The sequence below is a fragment of the Rana temporaria genome, chromosome 2 (genome assembly GCF_905171775.1).
Source record: "Rana temporaria chromosome 2, aRanTem1.1, whole genome shotgun sequence".
In the NCBI taxonomy this organism is placed as follows: domain Eukaryota; kingdom Metazoa; phylum Chordata; class Amphibia; order Anura; family Ranidae; genus Rana; species Rana temporaria.
Genome location: NC_053490.1, coordinates 190,393,924 through 190,417,837, shown reverse-complemented (window position 1 = coordinate 190,417,837; position 23,914 = coordinate 190,393,924). Strand labels below are relative to the sequence as shown.

General features: G+C 42.1%; 1 protein-coding gene across 5 annotated transcripts in view; it reads right to left on the bottom strand.

The window, feature by feature from the left end:
- TPP2 (tripeptidyl peptidase 2) overlaps positions 1 to 23,651 on the bottom strand; it is a 94,973-nt gene extending 71,322 nt beyond the window's left edge. For 2 of the 5 annotated variants that reach the window (XM_040336171.1, XM_040336173.1), the window contains exons 1-10: positions 23,373 to 23,647; positions 19,389 to 19,517; positions 13,670 to 13,765; positions 12,676 to 12,780; positions 10,025 to 10,149; positions 9,771 to 9,934; positions 7,560 to 7,714; positions 5,034 to 5,110; positions 2,462 to 2,589; positions 1,748 to 1,847 (exon numbers count right to left, since the gene is read on the bottom strand). In XM_040336171.1, the coding sequence (XP_040192105.1) occupies positions 1,748 to 1,847; positions 2,462 to 2,589; positions 5,034 to 5,110; positions 7,560 to 7,714; positions 9,771 to 9,934; positions 10,025 to 10,149; positions 12,676 to 12,780; positions 13,670 to 13,765; positions 19,389 to 19,517; positions 23,373 to 23,534 (1,241 nt within the window). In that variant the 5' untranslated portion in view covers positions 23,535 to 23,647. Of the gene's footprint in view, positions 1 to 1,747; positions 1,848 to 2,461; positions 2,590 to 5,033; positions 5,111 to 7,559; positions 7,715 to 9,770; positions 9,935 to 10,024; positions 10,150 to 12,675; positions 12,781 to 13,669; positions 13,766 to 19,388; positions 19,518 to 23,372 lie in introns of all 5 variants that reach the window. The other 3 variants (XM_040336172.1, XM_040336174.1, XM_040336175.1) reach the window with 2 other exon arrangements.
- Between the last annotated feature and the right edge of the window lie 263 nt (positions 23,652 to 23,914).

The window sequence follows — 23,914 nt, the reverse complement described above, 5'->3', positions numbered from 1 at the left end:
GATTAATTTTCTAGCAAAAAAATTGTGATTTTTACATAAAGGAGAACAGTGCCAAAATAGGCCCGGTAACGAAGTGGTTAAGCAAATAATTTTTTTGTGAATCTATTGCAAAAAAGTTTCTTACCTGGAACTCCTGCCAGTTTAATAGCAAACATACAAATCACTCACGATATATATCAGCTAAAATATGCTCATCTGTAGTAAAATGTCACTCCGGTCTCTGTCATCCTCACACTGTATCCATGGGCTGCTGTGGTAGAGAGGTTTGTAGCCTGTGGCCACCAAACAGAACTAGCATGGAACCCAGGGAAATGACATCACTGGAAGCAAGGAGACGACCGGGAACGCTGCACTGGATAGGCTACGCGTTCCGAGCATCAGCTCCTTCTACTGGCCTGAAGATGAATGTCTATGCAGATTATGGCTGAATTTTTTTATTCAGACCAAACTTTTTTTTTTTATATATATATATATATATATATATATACACACACACACACATAAATAAATAAAAGGATAATAATGGAATAACGGTCCGATTTTTAGTAGCATTAGGTCCGTCTCAGCACTGTAGGTTCTGTGTCCTCTCCTCTACCTCTGGGTGAGCATAGTTTAACTCATATACTGAGAGGGCCGGATTCACGGACAACTTACGCCGACGTATCTGTTGATACGCCGCGTAATTTGTAGTATGTGCCGTCGTATCTATGCTCTGTATTCAGGAAACCATATACGCCTGAATTTCTGCTTGATCCGACCGACGCAAGTCTCCTTACGCCGTCGTATCTTGGGTGCATATTTACGCTGGCCGCTAGGGGCGCTTCCGTTGATTAACGCGTTGAATATGTAAATGACCTAGATACGCCGATTCACAAACGTACTTGCGCCCGTCGCAGTAAGCTACGTCGTTTACATAAGGCATACGTCCGGCGTAAAGTTATCCCACCTAAAGCAGGGGTAAGTCATGTTAAGGTATGGGCACGGGAACAGCGTCGTATTTTACGTTGTTTACGCAAGTCGTACGTGAATGGGGCTGGGCGTAGGTGTCGTATACATTGAGCCGTCGTATCTTATGATTCTGAGCATGCGCCGTTCGTTCGGCCATGCATTTACATGGGGTCACGCTTCATTATAATACTACACGCCCACTGCCTTGCTACTTTGAATTAGGCGGGCTTACGCCGGCCATTTTACGTTACGCCAGCGCAAGAAAGGGAGCAAGTGCTTTGTGAATACAGTACGAGCCTCTCTAGGTTACGTCGGCGTAGCGCATATCAGATGCACTACTCCGCTCTAAAGATACGCCGATCTCTCTGAATCTTACACCAATACTACACTCAGGTGGCGCTTCCCGTCTTTCTCTCCTTGGCTTCATTCCATAGAGGTGGCTTTTTCTGAGGATAGCTGCCACCATTATTCTATTCAATGGACTTTAAGTTTTAATAGTATTGTTTATGGTCTATAGCATTTCCTGTCTTGAATGTGCCTTATTATAGAAATCATTTCTCACAAATATATTGTCTTGCACTCATGCTAAATCATTGGCTCTCAATAGCAGTGATGTCAGCTTACCATGTGCGTACCTTCAGCTAACAAAGAAAAAAAAAAGTACACAGTAAAATACGTATAACTGTTTAATGCCTGTTATTTAGAAGAGTTGCCCAACTTTTAACCTAAAACCACTTACTTTGCCTTAGCACAATCTATGACCTCCTAAGATTAGTACAAATCTTAAATGAAGACATACCTAGGACCTCTTGAAGACCATGTGTACTGATTGGCAGGAAGTTTTTCACGGAGGGAATATTCTGCAACCATCATGTCTGGCGATACATAGGCACCCACACCTATAGGCAACAAACACAATACTAAGATTTTTCAGCCTGCTCAGTCTATTTGCTTCTGTAACAGGGCCAGTCATCACAAATATTACAAAAAGTAAAAGATAATAGACAGTGGGCCCAAGTCACCAAACCCATGTACCACAGCGATTATTATTTTCAGCCACATAACTTATTTTCAGCTGAAAGTGGTTGTTTGAGCAACTTAATATTACTTTGTCAGTGAACAAAAAAAAAAAAAAAAAAAAAAAAAATGTATTTGACACGATAGCTGTACAAGTTAAACTCCACAATATAAAATTGTACAAGCAGCAATGTGAAACAAACACTGTAAGTCAGTGAACATCCATATGTGCATTCTGGTGGGAGGACAATAGGATCTACAGTACTTACGATTGGAGTGCAATCCTAAATGAATGAGGGTTGCTGCAATGCAACAATATGAAGTCAGCCTAAGAGCATTACGTGTCTACTTCTGTCCTAGGCTTTTTCCTGTATTTTGTACTGCATTTGTGTTCTTGTATTTTGACCTCAAGTCTCAAAATTATTTTATGGGTGAGCAATTGGGGCCACAATTTAAAAAAGGGAATTGCCATTTTCCTGAAAATCACCAAACTTACCAATGACACTGGAGGTAGTTCCACCTGGACAGCCAACAGTGGAAAGACATGGACCATTATTTCCAGCACTTGACACATAAATGACGTTATGCTTCCACACGGCTTCATTTATTGCCTCACATATTCTCCTGTATAATGACAAATTATGTGAGCGAGAATTGGACATTTATAATAAGCAGCCTATTCAATAATTCAGAAAGGACTACATATTTAAATTAGCTAAGCAAATTTAGGTCGAAAACCTTCTTTTTCCAGATGACTAATGCCGCGTACACAAGATCGGAATTTCCGACAAGAAAAGTTTGATGTGAGCTTTTAGTCGGAAATTCAGACCGTGTGTAGGCTCCAGTGAACATTTTCTGTCGGAATTTCCACAGCAAAAAGGTCGTCGGAAATTCAGATCATCTGTATGCAGTCCGACGCACGAAAAATCCTACGCATGCTCGGAATCATTAAACTTCATTTTTCTCAGCTCGTCGTAGTGTTGTACGTGATCGCGTTCTTGATGTTTGGAATTTCCGACATTTGTGTGACCGTGTGTATACAACACAAGTTGGAGGCAACATTCCATCGGGGGGGGAGAAAAAAAAAGCCACAGTTTTTTTGACGGAAATTCCGACCAGGTGTACGCGGCATTACAGTCCTCCTTGCTCCTCAGAAAGCAGTTCAGCATCCAGAACCAATTGTGAATTGGCCAAAATGGGAGCTGTGGGTTGCTCCAGAGCACTCCCCAGCACGACAAAAGTTGATAGGGCCCGGTAAAAAATAAAATTACCCAAACAATGACTGCGTCCCTATCAAATTACTGTTAACCAGTGACACTATACAGGCGGTCATGGGTGCCCTGGCTGAACACAATAAATGGCTGTGGAAATACCTCCAACCACACCGTTGAGCATGGAGGAAGTAATTTATTGAGCCATGTGTGGCTAGCTTGAAGTGGAACTTTAATCATAACTTGATAAAAAAAAAAGTAAATGTTATATATTCCACATTAATAAATAATGCTACCAAGATTTGTGTGTGTTCTAAAATGTCTTCTTGCTGGAGGCTGCCATTTTTCTGAAGCCCAGAGCCCCTGAGCAGAAGTAAATTATAAGTGGAACTAAACCCATTGATTTTTTTTTTTTTTAACTGTTAAATTAAAAGTTACATTCCTGGAAAGCCAGGATTACCAACTGCCACATTGCCTCGTTTCCTCAACCAAACCATCAAATGGCCGGTGTCATAACTGATCACTTGTGCAGCACCATGGCAGTTGCAGATCAAACAGAAGCAGCTGCCTTGGCTGAATGGATAAGAGGGTTTAATTCTGCTTTAAAGGCGGTCAGCAGATCTACCTCTACAAATTTGTCAGTTCATAAAAATGGAGGCTGGCCTGACACATGTACGCTATGATCCAAGGAACCTTTTATGTTTTTTGATGCCTGTTAACCTGTCTTGTTTGTAAGTACAATACAATAAATTGCATGTTGCTTAGACCTAAGGGCTTCACTATTGTGCTTCCTCTCTGCAATTTTTGGGGGATTTTCCTTTGCCGGTGAACGCAATTTATCTGTGGATCCATACGAGTTTTGGATGCTTCCTTATCCTTGGTGTGGTTTGTGGATTAATACTTTCCATCCATACATCCGATTGGAGGTGTGACTGCCATTGATCCCTGCATTATCTAATCCTACATGCCTATAATGATGTCTTTCTGGTAAGCAGTTTGACTGCACAGGGTGTGGTGTGTTTCCATATTTGCACACTGAAATCTTGGTGGAGGTTCTTCGTTTCAACACTTTGAAGATTATACTCATTTGGACACTATTTTATTATATTATTTCACTGTAGCGCTGCACTATTGATTTTTTTTTTTTTTGCCCATAAAAATGGAGAGCAACTGTGAATATGCGAGAGTGTATTATTGGACTTTAAACAGTACAGACACTTAGTTTTAATGTTTTACATAGCTATACCTGCAAAATGAACCAGCCTGAAGTGATCTAGCAGGATTTTATTTTCTGACTAAAGGGCTATTTTACATAGCATATAATTAACTGCCTTCTGAATGGGCAGTAGTCATAATTTGACCAAATCAGTCAGCCTTTATAAGGCCCCTTTCACATTGAGGAGTTTTTCAGACGGTACAGCGCTAAAAATAGCGCTGCTATCCCGCCTGAATAACTCCTTCACTGCAGACTCAATGTGAAAGCCCGAGGGCTTTCACACTGAGGCGATGCGCTGGCGGGAGACAAAAAAATCTCCTGTCAGCAGCATCTTTGGAGCGGTGAGAGGAGCGGCATGTATACCGCTCCTTCCCATTGAAAACAATGGGAAACCGCGGCAATACCACCCGCAATGCGCCTCTATAGAGGCGCATTGCGGGCGGTATTAACCCTTTTTCGGCCGCTAGCGGGGGTTAATACCGCACGCGGCTGATTCCCGCGGCAATCCCTGCGGTATAGCGCCGCTATTTTTAGCGGCGTTATACCGCCACCGCAGCTCGCGCCCCAGTCTGAAAGAGGCCCAACAGCCAATTGTCCTGTGTGCAGTTTTTTATTCTTGATACTTAGGCTCAGAAACATACCCAGAATTCGGCCAGTGCGTTGCTTCACCATAACTGTAATTGACCAGGTCACATTTATACTTTATTGCTTCAATCATCTGTAAAAAAATAATTAAAAAAAAAGTGTCATAGCACAAAAGGAGTACCAGCCACACATTTCAAAGTAAACAGACATCCCTTTTACAAAGCAAGCCACCATCTAAGACAACCTGATCAATAAGGATAGACAGTGACAAAGGTCAGTTTGTAGTAATCCCCACAGGGAAAGCTTTATCACCATTTAAAACTAAAACTTCAACAGCAAATAATGAATTGCAGATTCCAAAGCGATCCTGAGCAGTTTGAGTACTAAAAGGAAGACCACTTGCAAAAAGTCCTGATGCAGCCGTCTAACTAAAAATATAGGGTAACCATTTGGCAGCCAGGAGATTGGGCAGGTTCAGTATATGTAATTGGGCAGGAACTGCAGTAATATTTGGCCATCCTCAAAAAGTCTCTGTGCCAGAAGAGCCTACAATCTAATGTGCCTTATTAACAGCAATAACCCAGAAGGCAGATGACCTACAAGTTTCTGGGTTATAAGAAGAGACCAATGCCAACAGGTACAGAACATTCACACGCAAGCCTAGTACACACGATCGGATTTTCCGATGGGAGTTGTGCGTTGACAACCTTTGTCGGAAAACCTGACAGTTCGTACGCTCCATCGGACAATTGTTATCGGATTTTCCATGGACAAATGTTGGATGTCAGGCTTTAAAATTTTCTGTGGACAACGGTCTGTGTATCGTGTGTACACAAGTCCGGACAAAAGTCCAAAGTACAAACAGGCATGTTCGGAAGCATTAGCAGAAGGTGCCCAAAGGGTGGCGCTAAAGAGCTTAAAAACCACGTGATATGCAACTACGTTCGCATTTGTTGGCCGTCAATTGTGTGCAAGACAAGTTTCTGGCGAAATGTCCTTCGGACAAAAATCTGAGGCTTTGCCTGCGGAAAATCTGATCATGTATACAAGGCTTTAGTGTCTCTAGTAAAAACTGAACCAGGGATCCTGGCACTGCAAGGCAAAATTGGTTACCACTCTGCTCTGAAAAAAAATACCACAAGCTATGCAACTGAGACAACATTGATCAGTTAGAGGCTGTGCAGCCATGATCATAAAGATAGACGTAGAACAGTTATTAGGATGGCCACACACAGACAAGTCAAGCTGCCTGGATTTTCTGTAGCCCAATCATGAGCACAAGTCCCATCCATTGAGTTAGCTAAAGTCTACTAGTAAAGGATGATGGGCAAATTCTCAGAGCATACATAAAGATCTAATTTACACCACGTGCAATAGGCCACATGTAATGCATATGTTCTGTGACAGAGGGTGGGCTTTAAAGCCCCCACACCGTACATATGCATCTATGGGGGACCGTTTTCTGTGCCGACAGCATGCTCACGGCACAGTGACTGAGTAGTCAAAGACAGCTCCTGGTCTCTGGTAAAGTGATCAGAAGCTGGAGGGACTGACTACTGATCATGTAACCACTTTTGACAGCCAAATCACAGTAATCCCCTGCCCCCTGGGAGTATAAACCCAGCTAAAGGGGTGCCAGAGCTGGACAGGAAGGGGTTAAGGCAAAGTGTAACAAGCCAAAAGTCATTGTTGGGAACAGATTAAGTTGACAAATTGCGTAGATGTGCAGAAAACGTGCTATAGGGGCACACAGAAGAGCAGCAGACAGCACTGGCCAGGGACCACCTAAGAGGTGGTAAGGGATCACTCAGTGCAATATCATAGCACAGAGCAGGCAAATCTAACAAAAAAAAAAAAAGTATAAATATATATATGTTAATAAAAAAAAAAAATCTTTACTTGGTGTTCCAGCCGGTAACACACCTGTTTTAGGGTGGATCATCTACAAAGGAACAACTGAGATACCCATGGATAGCAGCATTGTCTGGAAAGTCTAGTGTTAAGCCTTGTACACACGATCAAATATTCCGATGGGAATTGTGCAATGACAGGCTGTTGAAGGAAAACTCGACTGTCTGTACGCTCCATCGGACAATTGTTTTCGGATTTTCCCCAGACAAATGTTGGATGGCATGCTTTGTGTGTAGAAGGCTTTAGATTGACTTTACAAAAGTGACAAATTAAAGCTGAACTCCAGACAACACTTTTTAACCATTTACAGGAACCTTTTCCTTTTGGAATAAAGGTTTTATATACAAATGTATAAAAGTATCCCTGTCAGTTGTAAATGGTTTGTTTCAACCCTCCAATATACTCTTTTACTGGACAGTTTGGTCTGTAAAAGGAAAATTGGAAAAAAATAAAAAAAGCAACAGACTTAATGGTGGGCTTGTCAATACTACAGAGCATGCCAGGGGGTTTTGACATAAGACGGGGCTACCCAGCATGAACGTGGGCTGTCATGGGATGCAAGAGGTAGAAGAGGGCAGGGACGGGCATCAGGGGTGCAGCATCCATAATGACAGGAACATGAAGAAAATAGATCTTATTTTAGACTCCCAAGACAAAGTAGTATGACATACCGCTCTAATCAGTCCTGTGCCAGTCTCCATTGTGCTGAGCCTAGTATCACCGATCTTTATGGCTAGGATCTGGGCCCCTGGAGCTACACCATTTCTTTCAGGTTCATCAGGAAAGTGACCCGCAGCAATGCTAGCAACGTGTGTCCCATGAGCACCTGTAACATACACAAATATTACAATAAAAAAGGATATTAAAAAGACTTGTTTTTGTTATTTTTAAACAAACATGTTATACTTACCTGCTCTGTGCACTGATATTGCACAGAGCAGCCCAGATCCTCCTCTTCTCGTGCGCCTGGCCCCTCCCTGCTACCGAGTGCCCCCACAGGAAGTTTACATGCCTTCTAATTGGAATAAAAGTCATAAAAAAAAAAAAAAAAAAAATATTAAAAAACGCCCCTGTCCCCGGAAGCTCGCTTTTCGCTTTTAGAAGGGAACGCACAAGCAATTCCTGCCCACATATGTAAACGCTGTTTAAACCACACATGTGAGGTTAGAGCTTGAGCAACAAATCTAGCACTAGACCTCCTCTGCAACTGGTAACCTGTAAAACAATAAAAATAAAGCGCCGCCTATGGACATTTTTAAGTACCGATGTTTGGCACCATTCCATTAGTGTGCGCAATTTTGAAGCGCGACATCTATCTATTTACTCGATGTAAAACATCTTTTACATTATACAAAAATATTGGGCCAACTTTACGGTTTTGTTATTTTTTTTAATTCATGAAAATTTCCCCCAAAAAAGTTTGAAAAATTGTTGCGCAAATACCGTACGACAACGACCACCATTTTATTCCCTAGGCTGTCTGCTAAAAAAAAAATTAAATATATAGTGTTTGGGGATTCTGAGTAATCTTCCATCAAAAAAAAAAAAAAAAAAAAAAAAGATGATTTTTACATGTAGGAGAGGAGTGCCAGAATAGGCCCGGTATGAAAGTGCTTATCACACACATAGCTCTATCTATTTCTCTGAACAACCCAAAAGATACAGTGGAAGCACATCATTGAGCATACAAGCTGCTGAATATGCTACAATCATAGTGGCTCATTGAGCCAGTATTAACTTGAACCTCAAAAGGGTAAAGCGCATTTAAGTGGTGTGAGCCATAGGATGGCAGATACAAAAAGATCAGCAATAATTACAGAATTAAATGTCAAGTTAGGATAAGTAAACATGCTATAACAAAACAACTCAATGTATATTAACCACTTAAGGAACGTCTCCTGCAGATATACGTCGGCAGAATGGCACGGCTGGGCACAAGCACGTACCTGTACGTCCCAGCTGTGGGTCGCGGGCGTGCACCTGCGACCCGGTCCGATGCTCCGTGACCCGCGAACGGGGAGAGCTGTGTGTAAACACAGCTTCCCCGTTCCTTCACTGTGGCGCTGTCATTGATCGTGTGTTCCCCAATATAGGAAACCACGATCAATGAGGTCACACGTCCAGCCCTGCCCCCCCTACAGTTAGAAACACAGATAAGGTCACACACAACCCCTTCAGCGCCCCCTAGTGGTAAACTCCCAAACTGCAATTGTCATTTTCACAGTAAACAATGCATTTTTAATGCATTTTTTTGCTGTGAAAATTACAATAGTCCCAAAAATGTGTCAAAATTGTCCGATGTGTGCGCCATAATGTCGCAGTCACGAAAAAAAACGCTGATCGCTGCCGATAGTAGTAATAAAAATGCAATAAAACTATCCCCTATTTTGTAAACGCTATAAATTTTGCGCAAACCAATCGATAAACGCTTATTGCAATTTTTTTTTACCAAAAATTAGGTAGAATACGTATCGGCCTAAACTGAGGAAAAAATATTTTTTTTTATATATATTTTTGGGGGATATTTATTATAGCAAAGAGTAAAAAATATTGCATTTTTTTCAAAATTAACGCTCTATTTTTGTTTATAGCGCAAAAAATAAAAACCGCAGAGGTGATCAAATACCACCAAAAGAAAGCTCCATTTGTGAAAAAAAAAAAAAAAAAAAAAAAGACGCCAGTTTTGTTTGGGAGCCACGTCGCATGACCGCGCAATTGTCAGTTAAAGCGACGCAGTGCCGAATCGCAAAAACTGTCCGGGTCCTTTACCTGCCTAAAGGTCCGGGTCTTAAGTGGTTAATAATAAATATTACTATTATGGTCATAGTAGTTATGTTGGTCAGTAAATGAGGTTGGACAGAGTATCAAGACTGAGACCTTACCTCCACTTGTTACAATAGACAGCAAATTCCCTTCATCGTAAATGTTTACTGAGTAATTCAGCATTTCTGATGTACCAAACGAGGCATATTCTTGCATTTCTCTGTAATTTCCTAATACAGTGCAAGTTTCAAGATCCCCACATTCACTTGTGTCCATGCAGGCACTAGGAGAAAAACACGTAAATTCAGCAACTCTTATCCTTTCGCATCGTCAAATAGAGAACCGATTTTTCAGTAACCCACTGAGGACTTACCGCCACATTTCCCCATCATGCCACACCAAACAGTCATACACTGGACCCGGATCACTATACTTCTTCTCAAATGAATTCAGCAGTTCTACTTGATTTTGAACATCTTCTTTGATCAGTTTTCCCAACTATATAAAACAAAAAAACACACAAACTTCATTACAAAGTATAAATAATTCACAGGTCTAAAACCGGTGTATACCATAAACCAGTTATGCAATTAAAGCTTAGCACCAGGATGAGCAGTCTGCCTTCTCTGCCAAGGCTCCAGTCTTATCCTGTTGGCGCTTATCCAGTACTCGGATCTCAGGCACACTACACTTTGCTGGGTTTCTCACTATTCTCTGGTCTAGCCTTAATTCCTCTCAGACATGTCTAAACAGCAAAGATACCAGATCAGCAGCGGATCCAGTATTCCAAGATGGTGGGCCCCAACCCTGGCCAGTGAAGAGTAGTATAAGGAAGTTGCCCAGAAATGTTTTGCTAAAACACTCCGCAGTGGAACAGAGGAGCCAAACCTGGTAGATGTGGAAAGCGAAGATACCATGCTCATGGAGGAGGAATCAAGTGGCTCTTCAGAATGTGGAACTGAGTACACATGCTTAGAACTCTGACATGGTGCCCATTGCACAGCAGGATAAAACTGCTCATGAGCCAACACTGCCATTACAGATCGGACTAATGAAACGTATGTAGAGGGGAGATGTAGCGCCGACGCAACGCCACTGGATTCTGTGCAGCGGCTTGATATGGGAGTTTGTTTTTCTTTGGACTTATGTAATGGATGTTCGCTGGCACTCTTAAATAAATATTACACTATGAGCATATTTTACTGGCTGGTGTGATGAGCTTTTTCCTTTGATAGACAGATCACCTGTCCAATGCCGGAACGTGTGACGTATATCAAAGTACAAGGGCCAGGATTTGGGGGTTGTATGTGAGAGTGGCGGTAACACTCTGCAAATCAAATGAAAGATGTTACAGCGATGTTCCTTGCCGCTCCGATTATCCAGCCGACAATCCTCTCCTATCCTCCCCTGCACAGGTAGGCTGCATTGTTGGGCACAGGTGAGGCTCCAATGTTAAAAGATGTTGTAAATATTTTAATAACTTAATTCTGCATAAAACTTTTAACCACTAGCCGACCGCGCACCGTCATTATACGGCGGCAGGTCGGCTCTCCTGGGCGAGAGCCCGTAGCTATACGGCGGCTCTTTGAGCCGCCACTAGGGGGCGCGTGCGCGCCGCCGGAGGCGCGCGCGCCCCCGACTCCCGTGCGTGTGCCCGGCGGGCGCGATCGCCGCCGGGCACACGCGATCGCTCGTTACAGAGCGGGGAACGGGAGCTGTGTGTGTAAACACACAGCTCTCGTTCCTGTCAGCGGGGGAAATGCTGATTTTCTGTTCATACAATGTATGAACAGTGGATCAGTGTTTCCCCTAGTGAGGCCACCCCCCCCCCCCCCACAGTAAGATAACACCCAGGCATACTTAACCCCTTCCCCGCCCCCTAGTGTTAACCCCTTCACTGCCAGTGGCATTTTTATATTAATCCAATGCATTTTTATAGCACGGATCGCTATAAAAATGCCAATGGTCCCAAAAATGTGTCAAAAGTGTCCGAAGTGTCCGCCATAATGTCACAGTACCGAAAAAAAAAAAAAAAATCGCTGATCGCCGCCATTACTAGTAAAAAAAAATATATTAATTAAAATATCATAAAAATACCCCCTATTTTGTAAACGCTATAACTTTTGCGCAAACCAATCAATAAACGCTTATTGCGATTTTTTTTACGAAAAATATGTAGACGAATACGTATCGGCCTAAACTGAGGAAGAAAAATGTTTTTTTATATATTTTTGGGGGATATTTATTACAGCAAAAAGTAAAAAATATTATTTTTTTTAAATTGTCGCTCTATTTTTGTTTATAGCGCAAAAAATAAAAACCGCAGAGGTGATCAAATACCACCAAAAGAAAGCTCTATTTGTGGGAAAAAAAGGACGCCAATTTTGTTTGGGAGCCACGTCGCACGACCGCGCAATTGTCAGTTAAAGCAGCGCAGTCCCGAATCGCAAAAAGTCCTCTGGTCTTTGGGCAGCAATATGGTCCGGGGGTTAAGTAGTTAAACACAGTTTAAAGTTGAGACAATTTATGAGGGCGTGTTTAGGGGTGGGGCAGAGTAGGGGCAACTGGTGGCAAGTACCCCTTAAGGCCTGGCTAGTAGCTCAGGAATTCAAAATTTGAGCCCTGCTCTATATAGGATATCTCTTTACCACAATATCCTTCAGGTTTGTCGCCTGAGTGCTCTAAATGAGGAAATGCTTACACCTCCTGTACCCACTGCTAAATCACGTCTTTTCACCCGTAAACAAAAATCGCTTGTTTTGTTTTGGGCTGCCTTCTCATGCTCCCATGATACAACAGTGGATTGAACGAGTAAATTACATACTGTTACGAGAGAGACCAAGATATCAACATCGTAAGGGCTACACTGGCACACTGAAGAATATTCCAGGATTGAAATGCCAGAATAAGGTAAACAATATTGCTTACCGTTTTAATTAAAAGCCCTTGGCAGACAACTGCTATAAGAAGCTACAACACATTACCGCATCATAGGGGCTTCCTTAACGCAAGTTTATTTCTAACCTGGGTTTGACTGTTTGAGCCTGTGTCAATCTCCTCCTGCTTTCTGCATGCGTCTGCTAGTATGGCTCGATGGGTGGGATCCCACAACTTTTCTTTTCGCTCTTTCTAGAACAGAAAAAAAAAAAAAAGTTAAACAATAAACAGTGCCAAACATAAAAATTTAAATCACAATAATAAAAAAATGTAATAAAAATAAAATCTAAATTCTGCTAAAGGTTAGGGGTCTATGGTTTGATGGTTGCAACACGTTTAAGTGGAGTTCCAGCCACCTGTAAAATACATTTAAAAAAAAGTCAACAGCTACAAAAACTGTAGCTGCTGACTTTTAAAAAACAGCAACTCACCTGTCCCACGGTCCAGCTGTGTGCTCACCCCAGTCAGTCTCACCCGCTGTCTTCGGTCCCTGGCATCTTCACTATGAGCACCCGGCTGTGACAGCTTGCGGCTTCACAGCCGGGTACCCACTGCGCATATCGTGCTGCGCATTGCGAGTGGTGGATGCATTTTTTTGGGACCTCTTGGTGTCCCAGAATACCGCAGGGAGAATAGGAGAACTTCAGTTTCCAAGCATTGCGGCGCTCGGAGTGTTTTTTCTTAAAAAGCTACTTTTTTTCCCCTTAAGCGACAGTTCACACAGGGTCGGCTTCAAATTTGTCCGACTCTGAAGCCACCCCGCACAGCGTGACCTCAGCGCACCTGGAAAATTACTTCTTTAATACAAGTCAATGCAAGCCGCTCCAAAGTCACCCCAACCCTTTTCTAATTCGCTCCTATTAGAACAGTTCCATTGTACTGAATGGAGTGCGACTTGTCAGGTTGACAAGTCACCCCTATGTAAACCGGCACCAAGGACCCACAATTGGTTGCAATTTTACCTGCAGTGAAAAGAAACATATCAAAACACAAGTCCACTGGGGTTACTCCAGACACAAAATACCCCTAGGTTATGAAGATGTTAATGTACAATATATATATATATATAAATTACTATTACCTGCAGTCGCTCTTTGAGGGCCTTTGGATAAAAGTCAAAGCCATTCTTTTCACCGATATGATATCTACCCGAAGGATTTTTCCAGCTTGTGGGAATCTACAAGAGGAAAAACATAACTAGCAATCATCTATGAAAAACCACCAAAAATAATGCTACAACTTATATACATGGACATCATAGTATAAAATTATGGCTCCTGGATTACCCAGATGGCCAAAAAGAACAAATCAGTCTACTTATATGTCAATATAGAGTGGCATCAACAAATGGCAGCTATAAATAGTAAGGATGTACCGATACCGTTTGCTTGTTTTTTTTAAGTCGGCAAGTATGAGTACAGATACTTTTGGTTAAAGGAAAAAAAATTTTGCTGAAATTACTGTTTACAGGGTATGGAGACATAATAGTTAACTGATTACTTTTAAAATTGATTAAAAATAGATACAAATCAATTATATAATGTACCTCTAGTTTCATTTTTGCATCTAGTTTCGTTTTTGCATATAATCCTGCCTGTGTGCTAGACAGAGCCATAGAGCAGTGATGGTTTGGAAAAGGAAACTAGAATCTCCCAGTACTGTGGTCATCAGGAAAACAGACAGGAAACAGACAATCAGGAAGTGTCCAGAACAGAGAAGGATTACAGCAACATCAGAGCAAAAACGAACAATGAGGACATGAAACCAGGACTGCAGTAAGGTAAAGGAAGCTATTTAGCTTAAAAAAAATAAAAAATTCCTTTAGTGACCCTTTAAGTACTCACCAATACGGAGTACCGATACTTTGTGGTGCAATTTGCGTCAATACAAAAAATATACATACACACAAAAAAAATTGTCACAAATCGCAGAGCAAAAAAAAAAAAAAAAAAATCGCAATGCGATTCCTGTCCAAATCACATTGTATTCCCCCACTGCTCCTGTGTGTGTAGAAAGGGATAAGTGCTATCTAGTGGGCAATTAAATATGTTAGAACTCACAGTACGCATCTGGCCTAATGCAAAATCTACATAGGTGTCCTGGTCCCGTCAATAATATTAAATCCCGGCCACTGGTGCTGCTCACAGGGCTGGAGAAGTTTCAGAACCAGGTGGGTATAGGGCAGAAGTGATTCAGCTTGGGGGTGTACCACCTCTACATCTCCTGCAGCCCTGTTAGCACCTCCAGCGCCCGTAGTTTGCCATCATCTGCAGGACCTATGCAGATTTTGTTTTTGGGCAGATATACTGGGAGTTCTAAAGTTTTTTTAATCAACTGCACACTAGATGCCGCTTTTCCCTTACTATATTTAGGGCCGAAACAACTAATCGATTAATCAACAACTAATCCATTACGATTTTCATAATCGATTAATCGGCCAGTAACATAATGGGGCTAAAAAAAAAAAATAAAAAAAAAAAAATAATTAGCCCTTTATAGTACAAAAAAGCAAATCGCTACTGTAAATATTACTTTCACTGACCCACAGTAAAAAAAAAATAATGAACCCCTTACAGTAGCGATTCGCCCTTTTTGTACTTATTTTTGTTTTTTTAACCCCATTACATTACTAAACATCTCAGGCCGGGGTCACACCTGTTTTTTGGTGCTTTCTGCAGAAACACACTACTACAGTTCATTTACATGGTTTCCTATGGGACACATTCACATCCATGATTTTTTTCAGCTGCTGCGTATTTGGAAAGGGCAAGGCCTTAACGCAAAACGGTGCCATTTTGGTTTTTTTTGGTTCAATATACGTCAATGGAGAAGCTGCAGAAAAGCATGTCATGTGTTTTTGCGGCAATTTGTGTTTTGTAATCTGCCCAACAACAAATTGGCCCCAAAAAAAAAAAATTAAAAAAAATAAAATAAAAAAGGTAAAAATGCTAATTTTTTTTTTTTTTAAGGCTATTATCCAATTAATCGAAAAACAATAAATCGGCCAACTAATCGAAAAACTGGTTACGGTGGCTGCCAAGAGGACTACAGCAAGATAATGAGCTACAGGAATATTTGGCAAGTACTGGCTGTGTGGTACATGCGACAACAAACTCCTCTATTCTTCATATGTCTGGGCTATGGGGTAGAGTGGCAATACGGAAAGACTTTTCTTTTTCTTAAGAAAAACATCCAAGCCCGACTAAATTTTGCAAAAATACATCGGATGTCTCCAAAAAAAGCATGTGGGAAAATGTGTTATGGTCTGATGAAACCAAGGTTGAACATTTTGGGCATAATTCCAAAAGATATGTTTGGCGCAAACACAACACTGCATATCACCAAAATAACCCATACCCACAGTGAAGCATGGTGGTGATGGCAGCATAATGCTTTGAGCCCGTTTCTTCAGCTGGAACAGGGGCCTTAGTCAAGGTAGAGGGAATTAACAGTTCCATATACCAGTCAATATTGGCACAAAACCTTCAGGCTTCTGCTAGAAAGCTGAACATGAAGAGGGACTTCATCTTTTCAGCATGAAAATGACCCAAAGCATACATCCAAATCAACAAAGGAATGGCTTCACCAGAAGAAGATTAAAGTTTGAGAACGGCCCAGCCAGAGCCCAGACATGAATCTGATTGAAAATCTGTGGGGTAATCTGAAGAGGGCTGTGCACAGGAGATGCCCTCGCAATCTGACAGATTTGGAGTGTTTTTGCAAATAAGAAGAGTGGTGCTGATACTCATACACAAAAAGACTGAGTGCTGTAGTAAAAATCAAAAAGGTGCTTCAATAAATTATTTTAAGGGTGTGGACACTTATGCAACTATATTATTTTTACTTCCCTCCACCTAAAAGATTTCAGTTTGTTGTTCAACCGAGTTGTACAGTTTATAGATCACAATAAAAACGTGGAAAAAGTTCTTAAATAATTTATCTTTGTCTCGTCTTTTTTTTTTTTTTTTACACATCACAATATATTATATTTTTATACACACAATATTTCACAAAAGCGAGTAAAACCCCCCTCACATTTGTGTAAATATCTAAGTAGTGAGTGCATAGCTTGTATAACAGTGTAAATTTGCTGTCCCCTCAAAATAACTCGCACAGATATTAATGTCTAAACTGCCAACAACAAAAAAAAGAGTACACCCCAAATGGCCAGCACACACTATCTGAAAAAAAGGCAAAAAAATACCGCTTTCGATGTGGTCATACGATAATCATTAGTACAGAGTTTGAGAGCCAATCACGATAGTTCATCCAATATTATTTAAATCGCACAAACACGAAAAATTTTCCTCGTAACATATCCAGATCATACGATTTTCATTTAGTCAGTACAGTTGTCCAAAATACAATACAAATACACGACATGACATTTGTGACTTTAGTAACCTATTCAATGATTACGATCTGTCTTCCGATTTTCAGATCGTGTATACGAGTCATAAGTGAAAATGTCCAAAATGTCAATATTTTGTGTGCCCACTTATTTTCCAGCACTGCCTTAACTCTCTTGGGTATGGAGTTCACCAGAGCTTCACAGGTTGTCAACAAAGTCCTCTTCCACTCCTCCATGACGACACCACAGAGCTGGTGGATGATAGAGACCTTGCGCTCCTCCACCTTCAATATGAGGATGTCCTACAGATGCTCAATGTGGTTTAGGACTAGAGACATGCTTGGTCAGTCCATCACCCTTTACCTTCTGCTTCTTTAGCAAGGCAGTGGTAATCTTGGAGGTGTGTTTGGGGTCATTATGTTGGAATACTGCCCTGCTTCCCAGTCTCATAAGGGAGGGGATCATGCTCTGCTTCACTATGTCACAGTACATGTTGGCATTCATGGTTCCCTCAATGAACTGTAGTTCCTCAGTGCTGGCAGCATTCATGCAGCCCCAGACCATGGCACTCCCACCACCATGCTTGACTGTAGGCGAAACACACTTGTCTTTGTACTCCTCACCTGGTTGCCACCACACACGCTTGACACCATCTGAACCAAATAAGTTTATCTTGGTCTCGTCAGACCACAGGACATGGTTCCCGCATCCATGTCCTTAGTCTGCTTGTCTTCAGTAAACTTTGCGGGCCTTCTTGTGCATCATCTTTAGAAGAGGCTTCCTTCTGGGACGACAGCCATGCAGACCAATTTAATTCAGCATGCGGCGCATGGTCTGAGCACTGACAGGCTGACCCCCCCCCCCCCCACCCCTTCAACCTCTGCAGCAATGCTGTCAGCACTCATATGTCTATTTCCCAACCTCTGGATATGATGCTGAGCAAGTGCACTCTTCTTTGGTGGACCATGACAAGGCCTGTTCTGAGTGGAACCTGTCCTGTTAAACCGCTGTATGGTCTTGACCACCTTGCTGCAGCTCAGTTTCAGGGTCTTGGCAATCTTCTTATAGCCTAGGCCAGTGATGGTGAACCTTGGCACCCCAGATGTTTTGGAACTACATTTCCCATGATGCTCATGCACTCTGCGTTGTACTCGAGCATCCTGGGAAATGGAGTTCCAAAACATCTGGTGCCAAGGTTAGCCATCACTGGCCTAGGCCATCTTTATGTAGAGCAACAATTCAATTTTTGTTGAGTTCTTTGCCATGAGGTGCCATGATGAACTTCCAAACAAACATTTTCACCAGCACACCATGGATCGTAGGATTTCGTGCAAAAATGTAATGCAAAACAAACATCACAATAGTGCAACGTTTCGAGGTCACACAGGACCTTTTCGTCAGGCGGGTGATATGATGAACTTCCAGTGACCAGTATGAGAGAGTGAGAGCGAAGAGACCAAATTTTAACACACCTGCTCCCCATTCACATCTGAGACCTTGTAACACTAAACGAGTCACATGACGCCAGGGAGAGGAAAAATGGCTAATTGGGCCCAATTTGGACATTTTCACTGAAGGGTGTACTCGCTTTTGTTGCCAGCGGTTTAGACATTGATAGCTGTGTGTGGAGTTATTTTGAGGAAACCGCAAATTTACATGGTATGTATGTATGATAGATAGATCTCATGTATGCCTTGCTCTAGGGGACAGTTTACAACAGAACACAATGCTGGAAATGCGTGTTATATGCACGTTTCCTGCACTGTGCCGAAACACACAGTCTTTGCGATCTGCTTCAGGTGCCAATGTATGTTAACAGCACCCCAAATGCAGATCATAAGCACAGTACACTTGTGGGCACCAAATCGCATGGTACTGCAGTACCAAGCGATTTGGTGCAACATGTTTTTTACAAAGTAGTGCATGAACAAATTTTTCTGCGTTCTGCAGCCCATTCAAAAAATTGAGCTGCAGAATCGCACAAGAATGTAGCAAACCTTCTAGTGCTATTCACATGTTTACTAGGCCATTGGTTGCCATTTTTGTTTTGTTTGCAGGAATTGGCTTGGGGGGGACACATTGGTAACCTTCAGCTGCCATTGTTTTGTGCTGGGTGTCTGGTGTGTCCCTGCACTTTCCTTAGGGAGGAATAGGATGCATCAATGGATAACTACACTTAATGTATCCATTGCTAAATATACTCTACATGGAAACTCATATGAGAGTTGGGACTGCACTTTATGGAGGGGCCTAGATGAGGCAATGTGGCTTCCACGTATACTTGCAAATATTGTGCCATTAAAACCTCTGTTTTTAACACATACAGTGCAATTTTAGCTAACTAGCTGGCAAATCTGCTGGCCATTTTGATGCTCTAGATTACACAATAACCCACCAAGCAAACAAATGCACTTGTGCACCATCTAAGATAAGTTGCATGGGTTCTTACCTTTAAAGTCCTCCCGGAAAGGCCAGCTATGATACCATCTTTTGGTTCAACCACAGTACTAGTGCACACATCACCACTTCCAGTTGTATCAATGATGTCAATAATCTTGGGTTTTCCATCTGTTGTTTGCTAAGGGGAAAAATAAATAGCATTGGCAACTTTAATAAGGAATGGATTATTTCTAGATCTCTTAACACAACCCTTTTGCAGGTTTCCTTTGAAGAAAATGTAATCCTGCTTAAAACTGGGAAGTAGCTTTGACAGATAATAACATAATGCCTTCGAATATTGTATACAGGTTCCCAATGACGAAGGTCTAGCTAAAAATTTGAAGGCTATGTGCATCTTTTTATTTTTCTAAATTCCAGTTTACCTATGTACCAATATACCATTAGGCTGGGTTCACACTGCTGCATGACATCGCATGGGAGTCACACCGCAATGCTGTGCAAATCATATGCGATGCAAATTCAGCCAGATTGTATTGCTGAAATCGCACTGCATTTGGACCAAAGTCATACAGGACCCTTTTTTTGATCCACACCAGAATCGGATCACATTGGTGTATGTGATCACCACTGTTTTTTTATTTTTTGCTATACAAAAATAAATAAAAAATTAAAAAGAAGAAAAGAGATTTTTTTTTTATATATTTTCTACTCCCTGTTTTAAAAAATCTCCAATAAAATTACATTTAGGCCAAAATATATGTCTTTGCTTAAAAAAAAATAATCCCAATGTGTATATTAATTGGTTTGTGGGGATGATATAGCACCTACAAACTATGGTATATACAGTATATTTGAAAAATTATCAATCCTGATGCATTGATGGCCTCTCATTTCTTGAGGACCTAAAATGTCAGGACAGTACAAACGTATTTAACATATTAGATGACTGGTGTGACAGAGATCATTGATACTGACTAGTGACAGTGGTAATGAAAAGAAAAAAAACAAAAAAACAAAAAAGAGCTGCATGATTAATCACTAAAGAATCGATCTCAATTCTACCCCCCTCCTGATCTTAAAAAAGCATTTCCTCGATTTAGAGCAGATAGTTCTTAGACCAAAAAAGGAATGAACTGCCCGGTTCACACCAGTGCGATGCGAGAACCCTGCGGGTGTCAATGTAAAGGTAATGACACCCACAGATCGGTTCGCAGTGTGAACTGTGAAATGGTGCAGGAATCGGATTACATAAGTGTGAACACAAGTGTGAACACCCACAAGTGTTAACACCCATGCAATCCAATTGCAGTACGGACCTAGAAAAAAAAGTGTCCTGTGCCATTTTGGTGCGAATGTGATGCGATTTCAGCCATACAGTTTATATGGCTGAAATTACATCACACAGACATCGCATGTGATCTGCACAGCAATGCGAATCACATGCGATGTCTGGCATCGCACTAGTGTGTACTGGGCCTAAATGAGGTCAGTTTAACCACAAAAGGACTAAACCTTTTTTGACACTTGCTCACAAGTTAAAAATCTGTATTTTTTGCTAGAAAATCACTATTTTTTTTTATTATTATTTTTACAGAGACCCTAGAGAATAAAAATATGGTTGTTGCAATTGTTTATGTCACCTTGTATTTGCGCAGTGGTCTTTCAAACGCAATTTTTTGGGGGAAAAAATTTAACTTTAATGAAGAAAAAAAAAAAAGGGGGAAGAAACCTAAAACAGTAAAGCAAGTCCAATTTTTTGGAATAATGCGAAAGAGGATGTTGGATCGCCAGAATCATGATTTTTATTCCAAGCAAAAAATTTAAATAAAAAAAATTGTGATTTTCATTTTAGCCAGAATCATGCAGCCCTACTCTCAGAGTAGTTCGGTGTCACCATAGTAACACTACTACTCGGGGGAGGGGGTGAACAGGGAGCTTTTTTTTTTAACACGTTAATTGCTGTTACAATTATAATCAATGTAAGAGCAATGTTCTACTGTTGTGAATGGGTTGCATTATAATGTAATTACTAGTGATCTGTGGTTAGCCATGGCACAGGGTGCTGTGATTGGCCCAGGTAGCATGACAGGACACACAGCTGTTCTGAAAAAAAAAAAATTCATAACAGCTTTGTTCACATTGTGATCGCATAGTCAAACTGAGCAGCACACTGCGAGCCTCTAACCTGGATCACGCACATATACATGATCCAGCTTGCCTGTGCCAGCCACTTACAGTAAGATTACTGTGGGCAGTCAGCAAGTAGTTAATACCTGTTGCCAAAATAACACAATAATTATATGCATTTTGAGGTGCTGCCATTGACTTCTGTATAATGCACATCCACTGGTGTGTGATATGCAGGGGCAGTGTGTTGTGTTGTTACAACACATTGCATGGTTTGTTTATTTTTTTTAAAACTTTGAGGACAAAAAAAAAAAAACACATTTCATTCAACTCTATTCCCCACAATGCACTGCATCTTACCTTTAGACCCCTTTCACACTTATGCGACTTGTCCTGCAACACTGCATGACAAGTTGTACCCCATGATTTTCAATGAGTACTAATCATATCCGTGCAACTTCAAGTCACACGGACTTCAATGCGAGTTGAGGTCCGTAGACCTCAAATTCACACAGGGATCTTGTAAAAAATATTAAAAAATTGCGGTCGTGAAATTGCGCAACTTTCATGTCGCGGCAGTGTGAAAGGGGCCTTACCAGGAAACTGCCTATACTAATAAAGGGGGTCTGTAGATAAAAGCCGCCTCATTAACATGCAAAAGGCATGCTACGGGCACAATGCTTAACGCCTATGGCAAAGGTCACCCGTCATGAACAGATCGCTGGGCCAAAAGCCTGTCTACAGATTCAAATATACAAAAAAAATAAATAAGGGAAATGTGGCAAACACGACGCAACCGCGTGCAGCACAAACAGCAAAAAAAAAAATGGGGTAAGACCAGGGCTCAAGTCCTGCGGGAACGGAGTTCCTGCACTTTTTTCACAGCAGGAACGCAGTTCCCTTTGCAGGACTAGAGCACCCGAGCCAATCCTTCACTAAGCGGCGATGCCCAGCTCGAGTCACTGTCAGGGGCAGGCGAACCTTAGTAATCCTTTATGTTACTGGCCGCTTCCTGTATATGGATTCATCAGGTAGTGTGCGGGTATTCCGTCACTTCCTCGATGCCGCAATGTCTCCTGGGAGCTTTTGTCATTGTTCCCAGGAGACATTGCGGAGGTCTGCCGCGAGTTATCGTGGGATTTAGAAAGATTTCGGGAAAAAAAACATGCAGTTTAGTAATTATGCATATGAGCGTATAATTTTTTTTTTTTTGGTGGGGGAGTGGATCTTGGGTGGGAGTTCCCACACTTTTTTCCCCCAGGACTTGACCCCTGGGTAAGACAGGTGGTGAGGAGGCATCACATCGCTTGTCAGTAGCCCCAATGTGTGATCCGAATGCAGATCGCACTTCAGAGGCAAGAGAGATTTAGACGCATCGACTCGTGTTTCTTTTTGATCAGCCCACGGATAAAAAAAAGTCACAGATCTTTCCATTCACAGAAGTGAGGTGATAGAGGGATCCTCTGTGCTGCGCTATTGTATTCTGACAGTAATGACTCCCCTGTGTCAGAATACACTGATCAGCGCTGCAGCTGATTGGCTGCCTGTGCTGATCAGACACAAATTTGCCAACATCCCTGTTGTAGAGAAGTTGATCAGTAGGTCACCTCATGTAAGAAGACCAGTCACAAATGGATGGATATGTGGATCCATCAGAGCAGACAATGGAGGGTGGTGTCAGTGGGGTCCCTCCAATGGTTGCACCTCCTGTAGGCTCAGTCTAGTTATGTCTGGCCAGGCATGCATTGTAACGGATATGTTTATGTGTGGCGAGGCATGCACTGTAACGGATATGTGACTGGAATCAGAGGAGGAAATGATAGAGTCCTCCTGTGTAGAGTGTACTTCCTCCAATGGTGTATACGTACACCCCCACACCATGACACCCTCCCCTCCCCCACTATACCTGCATCCCCGGAGCCCCCGGGTCCACCCCGGTATCCAGCACAGCAATCAGCACCCCGCGCCCATCGTACTGGGGGTACCGAGTGAGGAAGGACGCTGCTCCGGTCTCCTTCTTGGGTAGCAGGCCATGGAAGGGGAAAGGCTCTTCGGTACCGGCAGCCATGATGATGACGACAAGGAAGAGGGCCGATGGCAGTTAAGGCGAATAGATAGCAGCAACCTTCAGCAGGGCTGCCTTCCAGGGAGACGTAAGGCAATGTGACCACGCCTCTTCCTTACGACCAAACAGATGGACGGACACAGCGAGCGGCGTCATCGGCTCCGCCCCCCGGTCTAAGGCGGAAGTAGTGCCGAGAGAAGGAAGTACACAGGGCGGCTCTATGGAGAGGAAGGCAGTAGGAGTACTCTATGGTTATCACCGTACTGTATAGAGCAGTGCTGGGAGAGGGGGACTCCAGGGCGACTACTGACCGCTCCAATGGATGCATACAATAGTCTACTAATGTCATACTACAGGGGAGCTCTCACACTGCAGACATGCTA